General features: G+C 52.3%; 9 protein-coding genes across 9 annotated transcripts; 3 read left to right on the top strand and 6 right to left on the bottom strand.

The window, feature by feature from the left end:
- Positions 1 to 486: 486 nt before the first annotated feature.
- On the top strand, positions 487 to 2,007 carry NEUTE1DRAFT_65526 (uncharacterized protein; the record flags this gene model as incomplete). The annotated part of the gene is made up of 2 exons (XM_009853994.1): positions 487 to 796; positions 865 to 2,007. The coding sequence occupies 2 exons, from the start codon at positions 727 to 729 to the stop codon at positions 1,953 to 1,955; spliced, it is 1,161 nt and encodes a 386-aa protein (XP_009852296.1).
- Positions 2,008 to 3,837: 1,830 nt separating this feature from the next.
- On the bottom strand, positions 3,838 to 7,493 carry NEUTE1DRAFT_123197 (uncharacterized protein; the record flags this gene model as incomplete). The annotated part of the gene is made up of 4 exons (XM_009853993.1): positions 3,838 to 6,376; positions 6,439 to 6,612; positions 6,737 to 6,833; positions 7,316 to 7,493. 4 exons carry the CDS (start codon positions 7,491 to 7,493, stop codon positions 3,958 to 3,960), a joined length of 2,868 nt encoding a protein of 955 aa, XP_009852295.1.
- Positions 7,494 to 8,666: 1,173 nt separating this feature from the next.
- NEUTE1DRAFT_111166 (uncharacterized protein) lies at positions 8,667 to 10,007 on the top strand (the record flags this gene model as incomplete). The annotated part of the gene is made up of 1 exon (XM_009853992.1): positions 8,667 to 10,007. One exon carries the CDS (start codon positions 8,667 to 8,669, stop codon positions 10,005 to 10,007), a length of 1,341 nt encoding a protein of 446 aa, XP_009852294.1.
- A 407-nt stretch (positions 10,008 to 10,414) lies between these two features.
- On the bottom strand, positions 10,415 to 12,209 carry NEUTE1DRAFT_65523 (uncharacterized protein; the record flags this gene model as incomplete). The annotated part of the gene is made up of 2 exons (XM_009853991.1): positions 10,415 to 11,348; positions 11,466 to 12,209. The coding sequence occupies 2 exons, from the start codon at positions 12,207 to 12,209 to the stop codon at positions 10,560 to 10,562; spliced, it is 1,533 nt and encodes a 510-aa protein (XP_009852293.1).
- A 2,517-nt stretch (positions 12,210 to 14,726) lies between these two features.
- NEUTE1DRAFT_147315 (uncharacterized protein) lies at positions 14,727 to 16,712 on the top strand (the record flags this gene model as incomplete). Its single annotated transcript, XM_009853990.1, has 2 exons — positions 14,727 to 14,760; positions 14,821 to 16,712. The coding sequence occupies 2 exons, from the start codon at positions 14,727 to 14,729 to the stop codon at positions 16,710 to 16,712; spliced, it is 1,926 nt and encodes a 641-aa protein (XP_009852292.1).
- Positions 16,713 to 16,950: 238 nt separating this feature from the next.
- On the bottom strand, positions 16,951 to 17,242 carry NEUTE1DRAFT_95361 (uncharacterized protein; the record flags this gene model as incomplete). The annotated part of the gene is made up of 1 exon (XM_009853989.1): positions 16,951 to 17,242. A coding segment is annotated over one exon (161 nt), but the record flags the coding sequence as incomplete, so codon positions are not given.
- Positions 17,243 to 17,263: 21 nt separating this feature from the next.
- NEUTE1DRAFT_84197 (glutamate decarboxylase) lies at positions 17,264 to 19,308 on the bottom strand (the record flags this gene model as incomplete). Its single annotated transcript, XM_009853988.1, has 4 exons — positions 17,264 to 17,317; positions 17,404 to 18,661; positions 18,723 to 19,030; positions 19,215 to 19,308. 3 exons carry the CDS (start codon positions 18,974 to 18,976, stop codon positions 17,264 to 17,266), a joined length of 1,566 nt encoding a protein of 521 aa, XP_009852290.1.
- Positions 19,309 to 19,713: 405 nt separating this feature from the next.
- Positions 19,714 to 19,958, bottom strand: NEUTE1DRAFT_101986 (uncharacterized protein; the record flags this gene model as incomplete). Its single annotated transcript, XM_009853987.1, has 2 exons — positions 19,714 to 19,849; positions 19,885 to 19,958. The coding sequence occupies 2 exons, from the start codon at positions 19,956 to 19,958 to the stop codon at positions 19,714 to 19,716; spliced, it is 210 nt and encodes a 69-aa protein (XP_009852289.1).
- Positions 19,959 to 20,789: 831 nt separating this feature from the next.
- NEUTE1DRAFT_123193 (uncharacterized protein) lies at positions 20,790 to 22,005 on the bottom strand (the record flags this gene model as incomplete). Its single annotated transcript, XM_009853986.1, has 1 exon — positions 20,790 to 22,005. The coding sequence occupies one exon, from the start codon at positions 22,003 to 22,005 to the stop codon at positions 20,914 to 20,916; it is 1,092 nt and encodes a 363-aa protein (XP_009852288.1).
- Positions 22,006 to 22,438: the final 433 nt, after the last annotated feature.

Here is a 22,438-nt window from a genome sequence, read left to right as displayed (position 1 = left end):
AGCTGCGCGTGTTGGTGAATCAGTGGGGTTTCAGTGGGTACACTATGGAATGAGGATCCCCATCATTTAGTGGGTGCCTGCCTCCGCCACGAAGTGACATGGGATGGATGCCATTGCGGCAGTACCCGCCCGAACTTCCACCCTTCAATCCCGTCACTTGTGGCGCTGAGGTGACCCGACAGGCTGTGGCTGAAGCCTCGTATCCTCGTTTCCCCAGGTCTCTAGTGTAGCTGTCGTGGAGCCAACGGAAATGATGTCTGCGCATCCCAAGATCCGAATGGATGGTCGGGTACATATCATCCAGACCCATGCTTCACTCTTGCTGCCTCATACCGACGACTGCCAGGCATCTCCAGGTTTTTTACCCGATCCCAGCGCAAATCTCTGTCATGTCATGTCGAGTCATGACTACATCTCGTGAACTTCCAACCTCCCCAATCCCACGGACCATTCAACATGGCCTAGTAGTGCCGGGCATCGAGTTTACTGTTGCGCCGGGAAGCACATGTCAACATGATTTACACCCAAACACCCTAGGCAGTGACGGTAACCCAAAGTAGAATGGTGGATACCAGCTGGGAAATGGTACCCCTGAAAATCCTCTCCGAGTTTCCTTAAATGGGCGCGCCAGTTCGTTCCTTCGGTTGTGTTCCCAAGCATCTCCTGGGCTCGTCTTGCTCTGTTCTGTCTTTTTCGCCTGTCAACCGCCCTCCTTGACTTGACAACATGTGGGCCTCAGTGACGCCTAGAGATGGGGTCGATCTGGGAGTGCCCCAAACGTGCTTCCAGCTATGTGGTACGTTACTATCAAATCTTCTCTTCTCTTCTTGTCATGACACAGCCACTGACCGAGACCCATCACAGATGATGCCTTTCTGGAATCTAAATCTCTTCTGACTCGTCAAGACTTATGTGCAACTGACGGCCCCCTTATCCGAGAGTTCGACTCTTGCAATAGCTGTATCAAGAATGGGACCACAACTGATTCGGCTTATGCTGTCGCCTACCAAAAATACATTGATCCTTACTTCGGTGATATCCTTCGACAATGTATCGACCTTGGGGCAACAGTTACTCTCTCACTTGGCCCGCCCGAGCCAGTGGCCACCACAGTGGTTGGCACCATTGCAACTCAACAACCAACGAGCACGACGGGAGTTGAAGCATCAAACCTACACACACTAACGGCGCCATTCGACCCAACTGCAACTGCTGGAGCCTCACCAAGCAGCGCCACCGGCACCAGCTCGTCCATTGACGCGTCTTGGTTGACTACCGACCAGGCCATCCAGACCAACAACTATGTTTTGCTTACTGGAGAAACCATCACGGTCACCGAGCTTGTGATCGCAACAATCACACGTGCCGACTGGACTGGCTGGCATACTAGCGACATATCCACTCGCTCAACTATACCTGCAGGAGGCTACGGCACCCGTAAAACGACCCCTTTGTCACCAACAGGGGCTAGCCATTCGGGCTCAAAGAGTGTTGCTGGTTGGGTTTGGGCCGTCATAGCTATCGCTGCTGCCATCGTTCTTGGAGCACTGGTCGTTTCCTTTGTGCTTATCAGGAGAAAGAAATCCAAGAAAGCGAGGCATCTACGGTCTAGCTCCGGCAGTACACCTGAACTGCACGGTACCAGCGGGGCGGGAAGCAGAACGGAACTAGATAGCAAAATCAGCTCGGCGGAGTTACATACCGATAAACTACCACCATCGGAACTTGATTCAAAAGTGCCGCCAGTGGAAATGGATACGGAATTCCGATTCGAGTTGCCAACGGAATACAACAAGGAAAGGGATTTCGTGGAGGAGACCATAACACCGATCAGCACATGCACTGACGCCACCCGGATCCCAGCGTCACCCCTTGAGGAACAAAAAGTCCTGGTCACGCCCGGGCTCAACCTGCGAAGCAAAGAAGAGCTGCAGAGTCATACTAAGCCTTCATGAGTACGATTTGTTACAATTAGCCTTCAGAAATAAGATACCCCACTTGAACCTTACTCAATCGACACATATCACCAGACGATCAGCTGGGGGATGGGCGCGAGCATTCGTGGCTGTCTGCAGCGCTACTTTTGATGATCGAAAAAGCCAGTATTCTGTCAATAATGATATGGTGGTTGGGCGACCATTGCGGGACACTCCTCACGGACTAGAGCCACTTTATGGGCTCATGCAGCTCGGTCTACATCTAAGGCAGCCAGTTGCCTGGTCCTTCAAGGGCCTCGCTCACTGGACTTCGACACCGTTCCCGGAGTGCTTCGGATCTCGACAAATACACATCTTCGCCGAACCCAGCCAGCAACTCCTTGCAGTAGACGGTTCTCAAAATGAACGCTGGACACTGTGCGTATATATGTATGTATGTTTTCGACTCTTACAGAACGGAAGGCGCTTACGAAGCAGATAGGCATGTCTGGATTACAGCCCTTCGCCGTCCACTTCCGACGTGCCCAGGGCGACTTTCAGTGGAAACGCTCTGGGAGTCCATTCTCTCTTGCCGCAACACGACGACCGAAGATAACATTATGTGTGGCAACGTCACAGCCAGGTTTTACTATATTTTCGCTGTTGCTTCAGATCAATCGATTGATCTTTCATGGGACATACAACCAATCACTTCCCCACGGGATTACTGCAAAAACTTGAGTTTCAAGGCAACCCGGATCTCGCTAGCATCGATGTACTGCGTAAGTTGGAACCACAACAAGCATACAACTTTCACACGACGGGCAGACGGGTTAAGACATTGATTCGTCTAAGCCTGGATATCCAGTGATAAACCCGGTTTAACATGGAACATAGACCAAGAGCATTCCAACTCCTGCAGTGTCGCTTTGTCTTACGATAGCCTTGAGCCTCAATGACTACTGCTCGAACCCCGATTTTTTTTTCATTGTCTTGTATTTTATTGTTTGCGTTTACGGTTCCCACTATTGTTCACAATAATCTCAAAGCACGTGGATTGTTTGTTCAAGGCAGATATGTAGTAGATCTTGGATTTCCAGCGCCGGGATTCGAAAGAGGCCTCCTCCAAGTCGCTTGGGCCGTCTATCACACGATATGGGTATTTGTCGATCGGTGGATATGGATTTGATTCAGCGCTTCGATCTGTACAATTGAACGTTAAGTTGGGTCCATATCTTGAGAATGTTATAAGGATGGCCTTCTCATCGATGGGGCTTATCAATCTCGTGGCTTGATCTAGCGGCATTCATACGCATCGTGACGCATTTCCGGACAACGCATGGGGCTTTGGCCAGACCATCGCCGTGAGTATAGCTCTCTGGATACTCGCACGGTTCGTACCCTTCTTAACCCTGTATATGACTGGAAAACTATCACAGGCACGATCAAATAGCAACAGAATTTTTCTCACAATATATGCTGCTGTTCATCAAGGTTATCCTTCAGTAAAGACGTCGGCAACAAGACACCAAATCTCATCGGCCCCCTTGTAATTACAGCGGTTAGCTAGTGAGGCGTGCAAGATCGGCGTGGCGCTCACCACCAACGTACCTCTGGGACACTGGCAATTATTGCCCTCCAATATAACAATGAGAGTATGGTAATGGGCTTCAAAGCTAAAAAGGAATCAAATTACTCATTCCAGTTTGCAAAGGCCTTCAAGAAGCAGTCAAGAGTTTACAGTGCGCAAGTGATGGGGATGAGTTCGTCCCCGCTGGTGGGGGTAATCGGCACACAGGGAAGCTTTCACTAAAACCCACTGTAAGAACAGGCTTCACCACTGCAGGCAGGCATCCCGCGCTGCGTGGCGAAGAAAAATATTACCACCTCACGCACACAGTCGACGCAATTTACACATCTCAAATCAAACCTCGTTTTTCTTAAAAGTTCAACATTCATCCATTTCCTAGGTAACAACAGCTATACCGAGAACCATCATAGCTCATAAAATCATCATTCAACACCTCACCCGCCTACCTACTCATTCCGCCTCCTGCAACCCCGTCAACCCTCCCGCCAACCCCTGCATCCTCCTCCCCAAAATATCATCCGAGCTATCCAGCCTCACCAACAGCGCCCCATCCTCATCGCCCACTTTGACCCTCCTCAGCTTCATCCTCCTTGGCGCCTTCTTCGCTTTGACCTTTGTATTCGCCGCAATCGCTGCCTCAGTCGCTGTATCACTCCCGGCTTCCTCATCTCCTTCTGCTCCCTCGACGACATGGATCCCGTCTTCGTTCACCATGCCTTCCATAGCATCTGCCGAGGTTGAAGCATTCCCCTCAGAAATAGAGCCGGCATTCTTCAATGCCACTCTTCCTCTTGTTCGGGCTTTGCCGCCCATCTCCAATGGCTTGTCTTCGTCGGCGCTGCTTTCTGTTCCTCCTGTCCCGCGGCGACGGTGATGTCTCCCCGTTCTTTCTTCAGCTGAGTGTTCCTCGACTGCCCCGAAACCGACACCCTTCTCATTTGTCCCCCTTCCAGCCGCTCCTGTTTCAGCCTTCTCTTCCAACTTGGCACCACCAGCAACGCCCATCTTCCTCCTCGCCCTCTCCTCCTCCCTCTCCTTTCTTTCCGCCTCTGCAAACACCTCCCCCATCCACCCCGCAATCTTGCCAAACAATCCCCACGCAGGCGGATACACCCCCGCAAACTGCAAAAACCCATGACTAATCCCCGGCACCAGCGCCACCTCAGCCGCCTGCTTTCCATCCCATTTCCCATTTGTCTTTCTAATCGCCTCGTCGACGTCTTCCTCTCTATACTGCGTCCTGGTCCCATCAGAAGCGACCATGGCCGCTTTTACCCTCTTCAAACGACCGGCGAAGATGACCGTGTCGTCTACAAGGGGGTCGCGCTCGCCTGTCAAGAAATAGGTTTTGGGGAATTTGGATAACAAGATATCGGGCGCGAGAATGGGACAGAGCAGGTAGTCGGAGGAGAAGTCGGGCCGGTTGTGAGGGCCAACGTAGAGGATGATCATTGCGCGCATCATTTCGGGCGTGAGGACACGGTCGGCAAAGTACGAGATCATGGACGACATGGCGAGGCGGGTGCGCATGGGCTGGGGGTGGTGGCTATGCGGGGCGGCGGTGGGTGAGGGGGTGGTTGTCGTTACGACAGCAGAGGACTTTGCTTTGGGTTGTTTCTCAGTGGTTTTGGATTTCTCGGACCTGGAAGAGGAAAGGGAAGGAATGTCGGCATGCGACCAGGTTGAAGGGCCCGAGTGCGCGTATTCCGGTGCTGAGCGAGCTGCTGACAATGGCTCCTTCTCCTTGACCAGGCTGGGCTCGGGGTTGGGGCCAGATGAAGGACCGTCGTCTTCATCGTCCGATGGGGCGGGGGTGCCGACCAAGTCGTTGTACTGAGACGTCTTGCGCTGGACGATTCTTTTGTTGGTTCCGCGCATTCTTCGGTCCTTGATCAACGCCATCTGCTCATCCGACATCCAGCTGCCAATGTTCATATCCAGCGCAGGATAAAAGAGAATCAAGCCATCAGGTACCTTGAGGTTGGCCTCTCCCTGAAAGCGACGAACAGGCGACGAACCGCTCTCAACGATCATAAGCGTCATGGAAGTCGCCAGCGTTCCTCCCGCACTATCACCCGTGACTACGATCTTGGGCACCTCTCGTCCGGACAAGCCAATGCACCGCCCCTTGGTCTTGATGATGGTACTGTAAACATCATAACACTCGTTCAGCGCATACGGATAAGGAAACTCGGGCGCCTTCTTGTAGTCCAAACTCAAGATAGGCAATCCCGTTTTGGCGGCCCAAGAAAACAGCTTATCGTCGTTGCACCTCGGATCCATGGCCACAAAGCCGCCACCAGGGATATCCAAGATGATCTTGTTATGATATTCCAGATCCGCCAACGGACCATCATAGTACAGCCAAGCGGCAACCGGATCTTTGTAATCGCTCGTCGCTGGCCTCGGGATCCTGATCTGCCTGGGCGGCCACCGCGTAAACCGTGGTCGCATCAGATTCTGCACGAAGCGGAGGTAGGGCGACGTGACGCCCTTGTTCCAGCTGACGCGGAGGTGCTCGACCGTGAGGTTGCCGCGCACCTTGCGGACCTTTTCGTCGGCCTTTTCGGCGGCGACGAGGTAGAAAAGCGAGAAGGCGATGCTGGAGATATCGCGCAGCCACTTTTGTTTAATCTTCATGGCGGTCCAGAAGCCGGCGTCCAACGCAGTCAGCACCCACGTGGCCCGGAAGTAGGCGGCGTCATACATGTTGGCCATGGGTTCGGGGCTGGCGAGCCCGACGAGGGTGCTAAAGTTGCGGGCCGCGTACAGGTAGATCATGGTCAAGATGACGGTTTGCCATGTTGTCAGACGTCGGGAGAGAAGGCGAGAGAAGATGCGGAAGCCGGGCGGGCCATGTTTGTGACCCCTGCGTGGAGATGGTGTCAATCTAGGTGCTTATTGGTGTCTGGTGTCATGACTGGGACGTACTTGATGAGGTAGGCGGACCAAAAGCCTAATACGGCGAGTACCTGCAGTCTCCGAGACTTGGCAGACGGTCGTCCGAGGAGGTGGTCTATCATGATGGACGGGGTTTCAGGAGGCTTGGATCCCCGGTGCCCGATATCAGGTTGCGCGGCCTGGTACCAACGTGATCGGAAGGGGCTGAATGCAAGGCAGTAAACAAAGCCCTTTCTTTCTTGCTAACAGCAATCGCCCACTTCAGAGTCGCGTTACTATCGCCTGTCCATGAGATTTGGCACCGGCTGTGATGATTCCGGGTTCGGACAGCCAAGGCAACAAGTTGGACCGCCAAGGGCAGAGCGTTCGGCGTCTTTCAGAAGCACGCGTGCAGGGTGGGCTGGTGGTGGGCACGCAGGATGATGCTGGTCAACAGGCAGAGTCTGATGGCGGATGGTTCTGCATACAGCAGCACCAAGATTTTGGTCTGTGAAGGACAAAAGTGCCTTGGTTGGGATGCTTTGCGATCACTGCGCAAGGTTATCAGAAAGCAAAAGAAGGGAGAAAGGAGAAGAGAGGCAAAACCGGTTGGGCATTAGTTGATGAAACAGGAAGCAAGGTGAGGTGAGGTAAGGTGAGGTGAGGTTGGAACAGCGACGAGGGTTGATGGCAGTGGAATGAAGGTATGTATGTGTTGGCTTGCAGTCTATTAGTGTAGCAAGGGTGGTCGTCGGCGCCGGGGGTCGGGATGCATATGATCGCCTGTCGTCATGCTCGTCCCAACGCCGCCCAATCGGCGTCCTGGGATCCATCCCAACAGTGGGTTTTGTCTGACATGTGAAAACGGGGGTGGCACTTTGGCCGAGAACAGGTACATAAGTATGTAGTACTAGTGTATGGTACGTACCGCCTACATAGTGCAACCTTGATGCATGATTGAAAGACACCCTGACAAAGAAACAAAGAGGGGGAAGTTCCGGACTCCGGGGTTTGGAGAATGTGGAGAAAACACGGGGTACGGATGGATCTGGAGGGTCACACAACGTCAACCCAGGTTTGTTTACTTGCAACCCCTTTTGGGTCATCTTGTTCTTTTCTTGTTCAACACCACAGAGGTGCTGTTTCGTGATAAACGAATCGACGCCCCTTACTTTTCTCCCTGTTTTCTAAAGGGCGCTGAGAGCTATCGACATTCAGATTCACCGCCTGGCATGCAATCAATTTCTGGCGGGCAGGAATGTTGCAATACGCTTACAGACTATTCCTGATTTCCAGGATACTCAAGATAACCAATAGTCAATAGCTCGAGTCTTTGCGGTATGACGACTACCGGTGCCGTTTGTATTTGTACGACTTGATTTGGAGTAGTAGTGCAGAAACGCTCGGCGGGAGGAACGTCTACCTACCAAACGGTTGCGATTGAATTCAAGGCGCATGTGCGTGCTTTCCATGTTGCCAGCTCGTAACTTCGCAGTCGAAAGCTGCCTGAATCTCGAGACGAGCGAAGCCAGTTTCCCATAATCCAACGAGGCTGTCGAAGTTGTTACTTGGAGTTTCAGGTTTCCTTGGGGTTGCGGAAACGCATAGGTGTAGGTACAGTAGCTTGACACTTGCTTAGATATCCCCAAATATGCCCGATCATCAGCATTTTAATGCAGCATCGAGCGGTTGGGGAGTACCGTTAACTTCCATATTCTGCCGTGTCAACAACAAGGGAATAGATGCACAGCGCGTCAATTCCCTGGTACCTGCCCGGTTTCCTTCGATGAAATTTGGCAGCCGATATGCCATGGAGGGCTACTGCTTGATATGTTGGAAACAGATGGCCAGGCTGGTGTTGCACTTTCCACAACCGAAACGTCCTTGAAAACATTATGAATAAGATGGTGTTACGCATCGAAATTGTAGTTGAACTTTTTCCATCATCAACCTAAGCTGGCATCGTAACCAACCTTCAAGATCAAAGGAAACCCCGACCAGAAAGGCCTAAACAAACCCGTATGCCCACCCGTACTCTAGACCTGAACTTCTTTATCATCAAGTCCAGATGACCACTAACATCCAAGATGATAGAGAACCCCAGCGCTACTTGTACCCTCTGTACAACTGCAGAGGGAGAAGGAGACAGAGCTTGAAACCGAGGCAGACGCGGGAAATGCCCGCAAAAGAACCACGTTTGTCATCTATTTCAGCTCGACTTTTCAACCGACAACCACTGACCTTGCTTACATGCAGATACTCCTGAAGGAGCGACAGCGATGACTTCAATTCTTGTTCCCACATTGGTCGAAGAGCCAGCATTGACCGACTACGGCCAAATCACCAAGACCGACAAGGATACAATGAAAACTCCTACCCCGGTTATGGCACTCATGGCTGGAGAGTCTGTCATGGAACTCCTGGCTGAGGACTCTGTCAAGGAATTGGTGGCCAAAGCCTCTGTCATGACACTTACGGTCGAGGACTCTGGCATGGATTTTGACAAGGCCTATGTCCGTGACCTCGGGTCCGAGGACTCTGGCTTGGATTCTGACGAAGACTCTGGCATCCTCATGTCCGAGGACTTTGACAACCTTGTGCTCGAAGACTCTGACAATAACCCCACGACCGGAAAATCTAACATCGACATCCACAAGCGCTCTTTGGTCGTCATTCCCGCGGGCTATTTCATCATCGCCTCCAATGGCGAGATCATGGACCTCATCACACACCCCGAGATGTTGCTCGACGATGTCTTCCAATATTTCCCAGACTATGAGCCACGGTTCAAGGGAGAAGCTCACTTGAATCCCCTCCATCGTTTTGTCTGTGAAGACACTTGTTTTCTGCGCAACTGGCTGTTTGTGCAGGACTTGCTCTTCATGCGCTTTTGGGACCAATTTGGCCGAACGAGGCACGCCAGTTCTTTGAATAAAGATACCGTTGGCGCGCTCGGGGAGATCATAAGCTTCTTTGTATTTGCCACAATGCCTTTCGACACACGACGTCTTCCCAATAACAACTGGATCGGGAACTATGGGCGCCTTCTTCGTCCCGATTCGGACACCTTCCTGCGAGTATGGGAGTTTTACGATGGTCCACTTCGTTGTGAGATCGGTGATGCTTTGGTTGGACAAACCATAAGCAACATTGTCAAGCACTTTGTGGCAAAGGTATCCCTGGATTACGAGTCACAACCAGCTGGTAACCCCGAGCGCATAAACGCCACAGTCTGCTTCAATCCTGGAGATAACGTCCACCTTCGAGAGGTGCAGAGGTCCTGGATGAACTTCAGGAACAATGTCGATAAGAGATTGGCACAGCTGGGACCGTCGAGTGAATGCTGTGGTAACAAGGAGGTAAAGGTGCCCACAGTTTTTCCCAAGGAATATTTTCCAACGGGGGAAAACATTCCCGTTGGGAATAACATCATCGAACCCCCTCGGATCCGCCGCTATTATTGGAACAACGAAACAGCTCCTCCACTGGTAAACCACGATTGGTGGGACACGGCAGCCCATCATTATAACTTTGTGACCGACGCCCACGAGCGTTCGCGACCCGCTCGCGAGGAACCGGAACCTCCCAGAGAGTCGTCCTATGGCAACAAGATGTTGTAGTTTTCCAAGGCACATGTCACGATTTGCTTTGCAAGCGCTCCCTCTCACTGCGCTACAGAAGATAGGGTATGCTATAACGAAGATAGCAGGCTTAGAGTCATCAAGTTGGCTGGAACAAGCCACGATGTTGGTAGATTACTCCTGGAAATACCTATCTTTAGAATAGAGTTTGGATTACAGCGATGGCTGAAAGCGCAAAGGTGCGCACGAATAGAGCTAGCAATGAATCGGTTGACAAGGCGGTGACAGTCTCTCTGACCCCGAGGAGATGTTGCGCGCCTCGATGGGCTGGTGCATACTTGGCAGTTACCTGGACGGGCATTGCCAGACACAGCATCAGGCATTAGATAGATATTCTATCTTTTCTGACACTTTTTTTGTCGAAAAAGAACAAAATCATGAATCTTAAAACACACAACCAGATGAGCTTGTTCAGTGACGCTGTCTTATCAGCACGAGTCCTACGTTGACTTTGACCGAGTTTGTCGCTATAAAATGAGCCGCCCTCCTTGTGCCAAAGACGCCGATGTCCCATATGTGAATGTACCTGATTTATACTAACTTGTACCTGTGAAAGGGAAGTGATTCACGCCTCTTTCTAAACTCTCCTAGTTCGAACTCGAGACGCTCCTTGGTGTCAAAAGATCCCAGTAATCCAGGAATTGGGCTTTGTTGTGTGCAAGTATCCATGTCGTACCTGTGCGACCACTGGCCCATTCGGCGGAAGGTCGGTAAACCGTCCTCCACACCCAATTCCTCTAGGAGGATACCGTCGATCCATACGGTATCCCACCGTCCAGCTTGGTACTCCATGCTGATAGGGAGCAGCCGTAGATCTTCTTTCTTGACAACGCCTATTATTGGTCGATCAAGGTTTATTAGTACCTGAAACTGGCACTTGTCACCGTTATACGCTCGGGCGTCAGCTTTGCACGTAGAAAACCAGGACTCCCATTTTGAGAGAAGCTGTTCGGCGTCAAAACCGAGGAAGTCGAAGGCGGTGCGCAAGATCAGTGCGGAGGACTCGAAGCCAGGATAGCCAAGGTGAAGGGCTTGAGAGTTGAGTGGAATGATGGTCTCAACCTCCACCAGAGGTTCATTTTGGTATTCTGGTTCTGTATGACCCGGCCAAGCAATGGAGGATGAGCCCGGGGAGGTTGGACATGAAGCCCAAGACCACGATGGGAAGCCAGTAAGTTGTTTCTCGAATGATGCATAATACGCGGTGTCCCGGATCCTTTCAAACTCGTCATAGTGGCCGTGACGATGCGAAACACGGTACCATATCAGCTGCCGTATCAGATATTTCTTCCACAACCCCGCTACACACCAGTCGCATTCCTGTGATCCATCAAAAATTTCCCAGAATCTGTTGAAAACACCCCTCAAAGCGGCCAGCCTGTCCGAATATTGCGTGAGCTGTGTCTGGCTATAGTCACGGACTATTGTCTGCCATACCGTGCTCACACCAAAGACACTGGAAAGGCTTTGGTCGTTGGCTTGATCAACAGATGTGAGTATGTCTGGGTTACTGCTCGCGGAACCCCTGGACCAAGCCAATCCCTTGTCTCCTGTGAATGATTCAGAAGCGTGTCCGGCTTTGCACTCCCAATAGAGCTTCTGGCTAAAGTGAACAGTGCGCGTAGCTAAAAATCTCTCCTGGTAGCACCATCCTCTCGAGTAGAGTGGAGCACGTGCAAGGTCTGATGACGGAGTGTAATTCCTGAAACAAGCCCAGTATTCCTTCGAGCTGGCAGTACGAGTACGGGAAAGAACACAGGGCGATACAGAGATTGGGTCCCGGGTGACCTCGAGGCCTGGTGAGAATTCGGCACATGCATGAGCGAGATTGAGGTAGCCGTGGGTGTAAATGCGATGCATCAACGAAGCTTGAGTGTTCCAGTCTTTCCCATCGTCCTGGATGATACAAAGCGAATCGATCCATACATAACGTATACCGAGGGTGCGAGATAAAGCAACGGCATCCTTGTATATCTGGGGCCAGTTCTCGGTAGGGATCGATTGATGGTATTTGTCCTTGTTGTGGGTTTTCAGATTCGTTTTTGGTGTTTCTGCAGTCCATCTGTAGCTGAGGGTGATGTATTTGACATTTGTGTCCTTGACTCGCTCTACCAAGCGAACCGTAGCCGTGTCATCGAGCCCGACATCAATAAAGCGCACCTTTTCCAGGAACTCGGCCATACTGTTCTGAACCAACGATGCTCCTCTGCAGACCTCGTGGTTATGGGTGCAGTCGTGAATCCAGCTCCTGATTTGGTCAAGAGTAAGCGGATCGAAGTTTGTTGTTGATGAAGGTTGAAAGATTGTCACCGGAGAAGGGCTGTTTTTGGAGCCATATGGGAGATGATTGGAACGTATCACCCAAGACGGTTGAAAGGATGAATCTTTCGGGGTAACAGGTTTCAAGTCAATCGACGAGCCCCCATAATAGGGTTCGCCATCGTGACCCAGTGAAAAGTTGTAGCTGTCAGGGTCGTAATCACGGTTGACCAATCTGAGATAAAACGTGATTGTTTTGACGTCTTCCCTCCAAGATGTGTAGCCGTGATAGTTTGTCAGAATGATTAATTTGGGAAGGGGAATCAAGGAGTCGAGGAATATGCGGCACAGGTGACAGCCATCGGTAGTTGCAGATTCGTCGAGTTCGTCGATAGTGAAATCGCGCAAGTGCCATTGTTTTCCGCCTGAAAAAACTTGGTCAGGCTCTGGTCGGTCCCAAGGCCAAGGCCCCGTCACAGGAAAGATTTGCTGGCATTTCTGACAAAGCTTGTTCAGTTGTCGCGGTTCGATTTGGGATCCCATTATGGGCGTGAGCAGTAAGGATGAATTTGGAGGAGAGTTTACGTTGTTTCAAAAGGTGAAGTATGAATGGATGTGTCACAAGTTGCTGCCTGGCACCGACTTGTCTTGTATGACGGCCAATCGGGCAGATTACGAAGAAATCTCCGTTAGACCTCGTCTCTAGGTTAGGTAACCATGATGTGTTGTCTCGACGACAACAACAGTCCGTGTAACCATTGCGGCTGCGGCTGCGACGACTAGTGTCTGACTTTGTTGACATCTGGTCATCGTCAGGTGCCAGGTTTGTTAGAGACGAAGGCGGTCATGTTGAGGAAGCAATGGATGGAAGAATGATAGATGCTTCTGGGTTGTCAGGTAGAAGAGGCCCCGTTATCGTGGAGCTGGGCGAGTCGGTCCCATGGGGTAAAGGATGGAGTTGGTCGCCCGCAGTGGGATTGCGACTCCACAAGGTCCACAGCGAGATGGATTCCCCAAAGTCCCGCAAGCAGCACATTCTGGATGACTCTGTGAAGACAGATGTTGTCGTGTCGATGCCATGTCTTCTTTATTCTATCAATCGATGGTTTTTAGAGGCCCTTCCGACATCCATGAACCGTGTCTTTGTCTGCAGAATTCAACGCCAAGGGTAAATCGTGAACGGGAGCGATGGCGGCGAAGCGGGGGACCGCTGTTGATGATCATCAAGGAAGGGGCTTAGGGTCAAAATTTCCAAGAGCGGTGACAGCTCAATTGTCCACAGGGAATCCGATCTTATCACGGGCTTCTCCCTTTCCGAGTTGGCAACGGCAAAGGGAACGGCTCTGTGTCATTCGTGACGGACAAGGAAAGCCAGAAGCTCAGCAAGTAAACAAGCGCCGACCCCACCACGTTTCAGGGGGGCAACAAGCTGGTCTAGTGTACGCGGTATGGTAGCTGGCAAAACACAGGCCCTGGAAAAGGAGAAAAACACCAAATAGAGAAAAAAAAAAGCCGGCCCAAGATCTCGGGACAGATCATCGGTGACAACGGGATTATCCTGGCCTGGAGTTCGGGCCTGGGCTTCGGGACGGCAAGTCGTGGTTGCTATGGTTGCTGTGGGGAACTGCGCTGGGGACAATGTTTATTTTTCCCTGTCCCGAGGCCGCAGCCGTTGGTAACCCCGTGGCAGATTGCACTTGTACCGCCTGTGAACATCCACTTGTATCCCACTACCGCCCGCGGCCCCACCAACGACTACCGTGTTCCATTCCCGACCTTCCCCTCCCCGTCCTCCTTCACCCAATCCTACCCATCCTTCCGACGAACCACAACGTAGCACAGAGCCCCAGGACACCCATGGACGGATCCGAACAAAGTGGTCTGGCCAATCACGATGCAGCCTTTTGCTCTCTTTCAAGGAGCACAGCATTATTCAGCCCTCTGGGTGCCACCACTCCTCTGACGCAGTTGTGTGTCCCCTTTCTGCCGTGCCTCACTGCTGTGTCTGGAACAGGAGCTGTCAAATCTCACCAATACACTACTCTACATACCGGGTCCGCTTGCCGCACTTCTTGGGGATCCCTCGCCCGCTCGCCTGGACAAAGCCTATCGCGGTGAACCGGTTCATCTCTACACTATGGATACACTTGCCCCGATCTTGGTGTTCCCCAATTCTCGGAATCCATCCCGGATTTCGGTGTGTGTTGCGAGATGGCCGGCGTGTTACCCTGTCGTGATGATTGAGATATAATTACTAAATCGTGATTCCCTCCGCTTCTTCTTTGTCTCCGTTGATTGACCATCCATTATCATTTCTATTCATTCATCCGTCCGTCCATCCATCCATCTCCTGTTCAAGATACCCCCCTTCATTGCTCTTCTGTCTCTGGTTTCGTTCCTTTTTTCCAGTAACTACACTCACATACACATTTATACACCATGGCGACACAATCAGATAACTACTATGACATCGGTAAGTGAAGTCCCTTCACTCAGTAGATATTCGCACACCCATCACTAACACACCCCACAGTCATTGTCGGTGCCGGCCCCGTAGGCCTCATGCTCTCAACTTGTCTCGCACGATGGGGTTACAAGATCAAGCACATCGACAACAGGCCCGAGCCCACCGCCACCGGTCGTGCCGATGGTATCCAGCCCCGGTCTCTTGATCTTCTGCGGAACATGGGTCTCAAATCCGCCATCATGGCCCACAAGCCCGCCCGTGTCTACGAGGTCGCCTTCTGGGACCCTCCCAAGACCGGCGGCGGCATCGTGCGTACCGGCACCTGGCCCAGCTGCCCTGAATTTATCGATGCCCGCTACCCCTTCACCACCCTTCTGCACCAGGGTCTGATCGAGCGCGTGTTCATCGCCGACCTCGAGAAGAATGGCACTGAGATCCAGCGCCCCTGGACCATCACCGGCTTCACCTCGGACGAGAAGGCCGACCCCGAGTACCCCGTAACCGTCCAGCTCGCGCACGTGGATGACAGCAGCAAGACGGAAACCGTCAAGGCCAAGTACCTCTTCGGCGGCGAGGGTGCCCGCTCCTTCATCCGCGACCAGCTCAAGATCGGCATCACGCACAAGGACCCCATCTCGTACGTGTGGGGCGTCATGGACGGCGTCGTCAAGACCGATTTCCCCGACATGAAGATGAAGTGCACCATCCACTCGGAGCACGGATCCATCATGGTAATCCCGCGCGAGGCCAACATGGTGCGCCTGTACATCCAGATCGCCTCTTCCACGGACCCCGACTTCCACCCGCGCAAGACCGCCACCGAGGCGGAAGTCCAGGCGGCCGCCAAGCGCATCCTCGCGCCCTATTCCATCGAGTGGGAGCGTGTCGAGTGGTACTCTGTCTACCCGATCGGCCAGGGCATTTCCGATAAGTACACGCTCGACCACCGCGTCTTCCTCGGCGGCGACGCCTGCCACACGCACTCGCCCAAGGCCGGACAGGGCATGAACACGGCCTTCCTCGACGCGCTCAACCTCGCCTGGAAGATCCACGCCGTCGAAGGTGGCTTCGCCGACCGCCACATTCTCGAAACCTATGAGCCCGAGCGCAAGGACGTCGCCGAGACCTTGCTCGCCTTCGACAACAAGTACGCCAAGCTCTTTTCCCAGCGGCCCGACGCCGCCTCCACCGCCCAGGCCACTGCCTCGGGCACGCACACCAACCCGGACGCCCAGCAGTCGGCCGAAGAAAACGAGTTCATCAAGACCTTCAAGGAGGCATGCGAGTTCACGTCCGGGTACGGCGTCTTCTACAAGCCCAACGCGCTCAACTACTCCCCCGCCCACCACCCGGCCGGCACTTCCCCGACCATTCTCTCCCCCGAGGACCAAACCACCAAGCTCGTGCCCGGCCGTCTCTTTATCAACTCCACCGTCACCCGCGTCGTCGACGCCAACGTGGTGCACCTCGAGCAAGAAATCCCCCTCAACGGCTCCTTCCGCCTCTTCATCTTTGCCGGCTCTCTCACCTCCCCCACCCAGAAATCCGCTTTGGAATCCCTCGCTGCCGGTCTCCAGAAGCCCGACAGCTTCTTCTCCCGCTTCCAGCGTCCCGACATCGACACCGTCAGCCACCATGAGCGCCACAACCCGCACAGCAAGTTCTTTACTTTGGCGACCGTCTTTGCTGCCAAGCGCGCCGAGGTCGAGATCTCGCGCGACTTGCCTGCGCTGTTGGCGCGGTACAGGGATAATGTCTATGCGGACGACCGGTGGGATCGCAGGGTGCCCGACGCCAAGGCGGCGGCGCATGCGAAGATGGGCTTTGACGAAGACAAGGGTGGTGTAGTGGTTGTGAGGCCGGATGGCTATGTGGGCTTTGTGTGCAAGCTGGAGGAGGGTGGCAAGACGGTGGAGGCCTTGGAGAAGTACTTTGGTGCTTTTACTACTAAGCAGTAAGCGGCATGATACCCGGAGAAAGAAAAGGGGAAAGTGCTTGGGAACAGGCCGATCGGATATACATGTATATGTCTTATGAGTAAGGGTCTTTGTACATAGTGCGATTTTCTTTTGGCTGCATCTTTTTTTGTATAGTGGTCGTTTTGCATGCATTGGTTTGGATAGGTTTTGGGTATGGTTTTTTAGAGTTGTTAAATCAAACAAGTTCACAAATGAGTTTGAGACGGGGTCATATAGTGCTCATTGTTGGTCTTTTCCTGACCATAGTGTTGATTTTCCTTGCCAAGAAAACGGCTGGTGAAATATGAAATAAAATACACGTATTAGAGAGAATCCTTAGCTTGTCTCCTATATCAACGCCCACTAAGCCCCGGTGCGGAGGGTAAGCAACTTCTTCCCACCAGGAAGCTCAAGGCCGAACTTCTGACCCGCACCCTTACTCTGGTGTTGCTTGGTTCCTCGAACCATTGCTTTCCGACCACAGTATCTTGACAAAGTCAGATAATCATAGGCTGTTTTTGCAGCCATGGAGGCAGTTAGTGAGCTGATAATCAGCAGATAGAGTGCGTCTTCCCCGTCTTGCCCTGCAACGAGTGTTTCTCCTTCTATAGTACGTGGTTAGCTTGTCTCTCTCCAAGGGGTCGTCGATCTACACAGAAACAACAGCACAGGACCTTGTTACGGTACTTACGTGATATTTAGGATGGTTGTGCGATGCCTTCCCGCTTACAACATGATGTTTGTGGATAAACTCCTGCTGCTTCTTGACAGTTTCCTTGTCCATTTGCTCAAGTATACCTTGGCACGACCTGATATCACTGATGAGCCCATCACACCTGTTCCTAGAGAAATCTTCTCTGACAACGATTCTGAGCATCTTCAGCCCTTCCGTTTTGGGCGCCATGGTGTACGCGGGGACGATCCATCCGCGCACACGAAGTTGATGGGCAAGAGCGAACTCATCATAGGTACGGTCCGGATCCTCCTTGAGACGGAATGCGACCAAAGGCAAGCCTTGACCAGACTTTTGTGACATGATGATGAAGCCAAGAGCGGCAAGCGATTCAGCGAGGTAGTCAGCTGTGCGCGTCAGGTTGGACATGATAGCGCGGTAGCCGTGCTTGCCGAGACGGATGAGCTGATAGTACTGGCCGATGACCTGGCTAGCACCCTTGGAGAAGTTCAGGGTGAAGGAGGCTTGATCTGCACCGAGGTAGTTGATGTTGAAAACCAGTTCCTGGGGAAGGTACTCGGCAGAACGCCAGACGACCCAACCGACACCGGGGTAGACGAGGCCGTACTTGTGGCCAGAGACGTTGATGGATACAACGTTCTTCAGCCTAAAATCCCATTCCAAATCGGGTACGACAAAGGGGGCAACGAAACCTCCGCTGGCGGCGTCCACATGGATTGGTGTGTCCAGCCCCCTCTCCACAAGCAAGTCATTGACTGCCTTGACATCCTCGTATTCGCCAGTGTATGTTGTGCCAAGAATGCAGCAGATACCAATGGTGTTCTCGTCCACCAGATCGACCGTCTCCTTGGGATCGATGACGTAGCGGTCGGGTGTGCAATAGACGAACTTCTCTTCCACTTCGAAGTAACGAGTGGCCTTTTCCCAGCAGACCTGGACGGCGGATGACATGATCAGGTTGGGCTTGTCAACGGGCTTTCCCTCGGCAATGCGCTTGTTCTTCCAACGTTTTTTCATGGCAAGGACACCGAGCATGATGGCCTCAGAAGAGCCAACACTCGATGTTCCGACGGCGCTGCTAGCCTCCGCATCCTTTACTGGAGCATTGAAGAGGCGGCCAATCATGGAGACGCAGCGGTTCTGAATATCGGCCGTCTGGGGATACTCCTCGTAATCGATGAAGTTCTTGGGGAGGGACTCGGTCATGAGCTTTTCAGCTTCTTCCTCCATGTATGTGGTAACAAACGAGGCGAGGCTGTGGTGGATTCGTTAGCAAATGGACATACAAAGAAGAGACGCATGATGCTATGACGTACTTGAGCAATGGGTTGCCATCCAGGCTCAGCTCGTCCTTGATCATGCGGTAAGCAACTTCCTTGGGCATCTCCTCATCGGGCATTTCATGGCGGGGTAGGTCGGCGGCGGCGAACTTTGAGCCGTACACGCTCGTAGTGAAACGGTCTTCATCGTTGGCGAGCTGAAGATGAACCGCCTTGAGGGCGCCCGTAAGTGGAATGTCGAGCCCGTCTCTGATCTCGTCCTCCTTGGGGATGATAGTAAGATGCACCATTTTGGAAGTGTTCTGCAAAGATTGATACGTGGGAATATGATGGTATTATAGTGTCTGGATATTGGATATAGCGGACAGGATTGTCAGTATGAACAGTCCGTTTTCATAAAAGTTGGTTTGGGAAAGGGACGGCGTCAAGAGGGGCAGTGTAGACAGGACAAGACAAGATGAGGCCGTCATGGGAAGACGAGCTAACGAGGGGAGCTTCTCCATGACAGTCTCCTGATGAACCACTTACGAGGTAGCGGAGGTTGAAGCTGAAACAGACCGACAGGAAGACACGACACGAAGCCCTTGCGATGTAACTGGGACAGCCAAAGTAGACTCGAAATTGTTGGAATTGGAGATGGTCAAACTGAGCAAGAGACGGGAAGGAGGGGTTGTACGGGGTTGCCCAAATTATATATGAATACTAGGTAGTACTTAGTATAGGTATGCAATCAACAGGAACAGGAAGGTACCAATGCTACATCTTTTGGGCAATCGTGATTCTTGGCATCTGTTTGGTTCTTTCCCAATCGGTGACGCAGCTCATTTCGAGGGTGCCATGATTGACGAATTCTGAAAGGTAACAGAGCTGGAAGGAGCTTTCCCGTGTAAGTGGTAGTGTGGAGACGACCAATCACAAACCGACGTTGGCGGGGTGCGGGACGTTCCACAACCCAACGTCCAACAGTCAAGCTCCACTTTCCCGCATTTGTCTGTGGCTTGTTTCTGCCCCCTGCTGACTACATAGACTAGACTGAGGGCAAACGACGTGAAACAGCTACCCCGCATCTCATGACATCACGACTGCCAAGCTTTTCCAACGACAACCTGGAAGTTAAGACATGTTGCACCAGAATAGGTATAGTATTCTCTCTTCCAAGGGTGCTTTTAGACTTCTTTTCACGCCTGAGGTTAAGTACCTTCTGCCATTCGATCTGCCCGGCGCAAAGCTGAGTAATTGGGTATTGGAACATGATCGGTTTCCATTTGCCATGGGAATCGACCCGACCCCTCATTCCGCTCACCACCGGCTGGGTCCGCCTGGTGGTTCGATCATCAGACAAATCAAGTTGCTGTTCAGCGGCATTTTTCACAAACCGGAACGGCTTCCAGAATTGGCATCCTGCTGTGCTGGTCATACGGCGATATCGGTATACCAGCCACGGTAGCTTACCACTGTTGGGTACGGAGGGGCAAATACAATGCCATTGAACGGTCAAGAGTGACACAGCTACTCGGCAGTGGAATGACAGGTCTGATGTCAAGATATAATAATCCCTTGTACAGCACCACGTGGGAGCCACGACTAAAGACAAGCCTAGTTCCAGCCCTAAGAGGCAGCTGAGTTTCAGGGGTTGTGATCGGATTGACTGTAACCTACCTACGCGGGAGCCTCCATGCGAGTGATACTTTCATAGATCGGATGTGATTTCATCAGCTCCCATCCGCTGTCTCTGACAGGGAATATGCCATACATAGCGGAATATTCAATCACAGCCCCGGAATTCGCACTCCATAGCCAAGTCCAGTAATATCTTGCTTTCGACGCCCTGAAAAAGACAATTATTTTGCCTGGTCCGTTGACTGCCAATGTCCAATGTAATGTGGTGCTCCAAAAGTCTCTTCAACTCCCCGTGCAACCACAATGTCTTAAAGGCTATTCGTCAACATTCAGCCCATTGCAGTAGTCGCTGTTACACGGACTATACTCGTCAGACTTGAAAAAGACTCTAAAAATTGGTTTCATAGTCTTTTGACGCTGATGTAGTACGGACAAATAGGCTTTCAAGCCATTGCGTTTAACATGGCTAAACCAGCAATTTTTCTCTGCATCCAATGTGTAATTGTCTGGGAACCTTGACCACGCTCAATGGATGTTTGAAAAGGGCATACTTTTGCCTCCAACCGAACAACAGCCCATGTAACCCGTAGCTTATCACAGCAGATGCTCAAATCTCCCCATTCAAAACCCCCAGCAAAATCTCCCCCAACCTCTCCCCCTTCTTCCAAACCTCATCATGGTCACCACCCTTCTCCTCCCTCAACACCACCACCTCAACCTTTTTATCCTCGTCTGCCACCTTTTGGCTCTCCCTCTCCAGATACTCCGCCATCCCCTCCGTCTGCTCCACCGGCACCAAACTATCCTCCAAACTCTGCACCAACACCACCTTCCTCTTCTTCCCTTCTTCCCCTTGTTGTTGTTGAGTCAGATTCCACTCCCTCACCCACCCCTCCGCGATACTCCCAGGACACACCTTTTTCCAATCTTCCTCCTTCTTCCCAAACGCGCCCACAACAAACTCCCTATACGCCTCCTTCCACCTCTCGTACCCTTTCGGGGGATCTGCGATGAAACCCGCGAGATCATACAACCCGTTGAACCCCACCACTGCCTTTGGCTTTGCTACATTATACCATCCTGCGCGCCACTCTGCAGTCCCAGCCAGCCCCCACCGCTCGGGCGACATGCAAGCCTGCAGCGCCAGCGTCGCGCCACAGCTATGGCCCGCCAGCACGTACTCCTTCATTCCAAAGTAGTTTCGGAGGAACCCCAGCGCGGTAAGCACATCGGCAATGTGATCAGGGTGCTTGGCGGTGCGGTTGGGGTCATACGGGTCGTTGGAAGGGTGGGTAGGGTGGTTAGGGTAGGGGGAGAGGCGGTAGTTGATGGAGGCGATCCCCGCTACTGTCTTTTTTCTTTGCTCAAGGGGTTGTTGAGCGAGGTCAGAGAGGATTTTGGTGGCGCTTGCGTTGAAAGAGGACGAGTCGATGACGGGGTCGCGCCAGGCGCCGCCGTGGATGTAGATGAGCCAGGGGGCCTTTGCCCCGTCCCCGAGAAGTGTGTTGGGGGTAGGTTTGCCGTAGGATAAGGCGGCTGGGGAGATGGGAATCCACATGTCGAGGGTTTGGAGGGCCAAGGCTTCCTCGCCGGGGACGTAGTCATGGCGGCGCCAGTGGTGGCCGATGATGGTCTTATTGTCGGTGGGGTCGAGAACGGGTTTCCAACCACCACTCGAAGAACGGTTGTAGTCCGCCATTTGGTTGTTGTTGTTGTTGTTGTTGTTGTTGTTGTTGTTGTTGTTGTTGCTGTTGGGTGTAGACAGTGGTTTCTGTTTACTTTGTGCTTGAACTGGTACGGTACCCAAGGAGAGGATGGTAAGCCACAGGATGTTATTGATGATCATCGCTGTTTTCAGTGAGAGACGAAAGTCGAGAAAAGAAAGTGGGGTTTTCGTCACTTCACATCGATCCGTTCCGCGTAAAAATCAAACATCCGCGTATTACTATTACACCACCATGGCGTAACTTTCATCATCCTAGACAACAATCCATCGTTACACAAACCACCACTGGCACATTTGAACGCATCATCGATTGGTCAATGATTCCCTCCACCAATCTAACTCCCGGCCGGTCAAAAAAATTAATAAAAAAGAGCCAAGAAGCAAATAGAAGCCATACCCCCCCCCC

Source organism: Neurospora tetrasperma (genome assembly GCF_000213175.1).
Source record: "Neurospora tetrasperma FGSC 2508 unplaced genomic scaffold NEUTE1scaffold_4, whole genome shotgun sequence".
Classification (NCBI taxonomy): Eukaryota; Fungi; Ascomycota; class Sordariomycetes; order Sordariales; family Sordariaceae; genus Neurospora; species Neurospora tetrasperma.
This window is presented reverse-complemented; position numbering and strand designations above follow the sequence as displayed.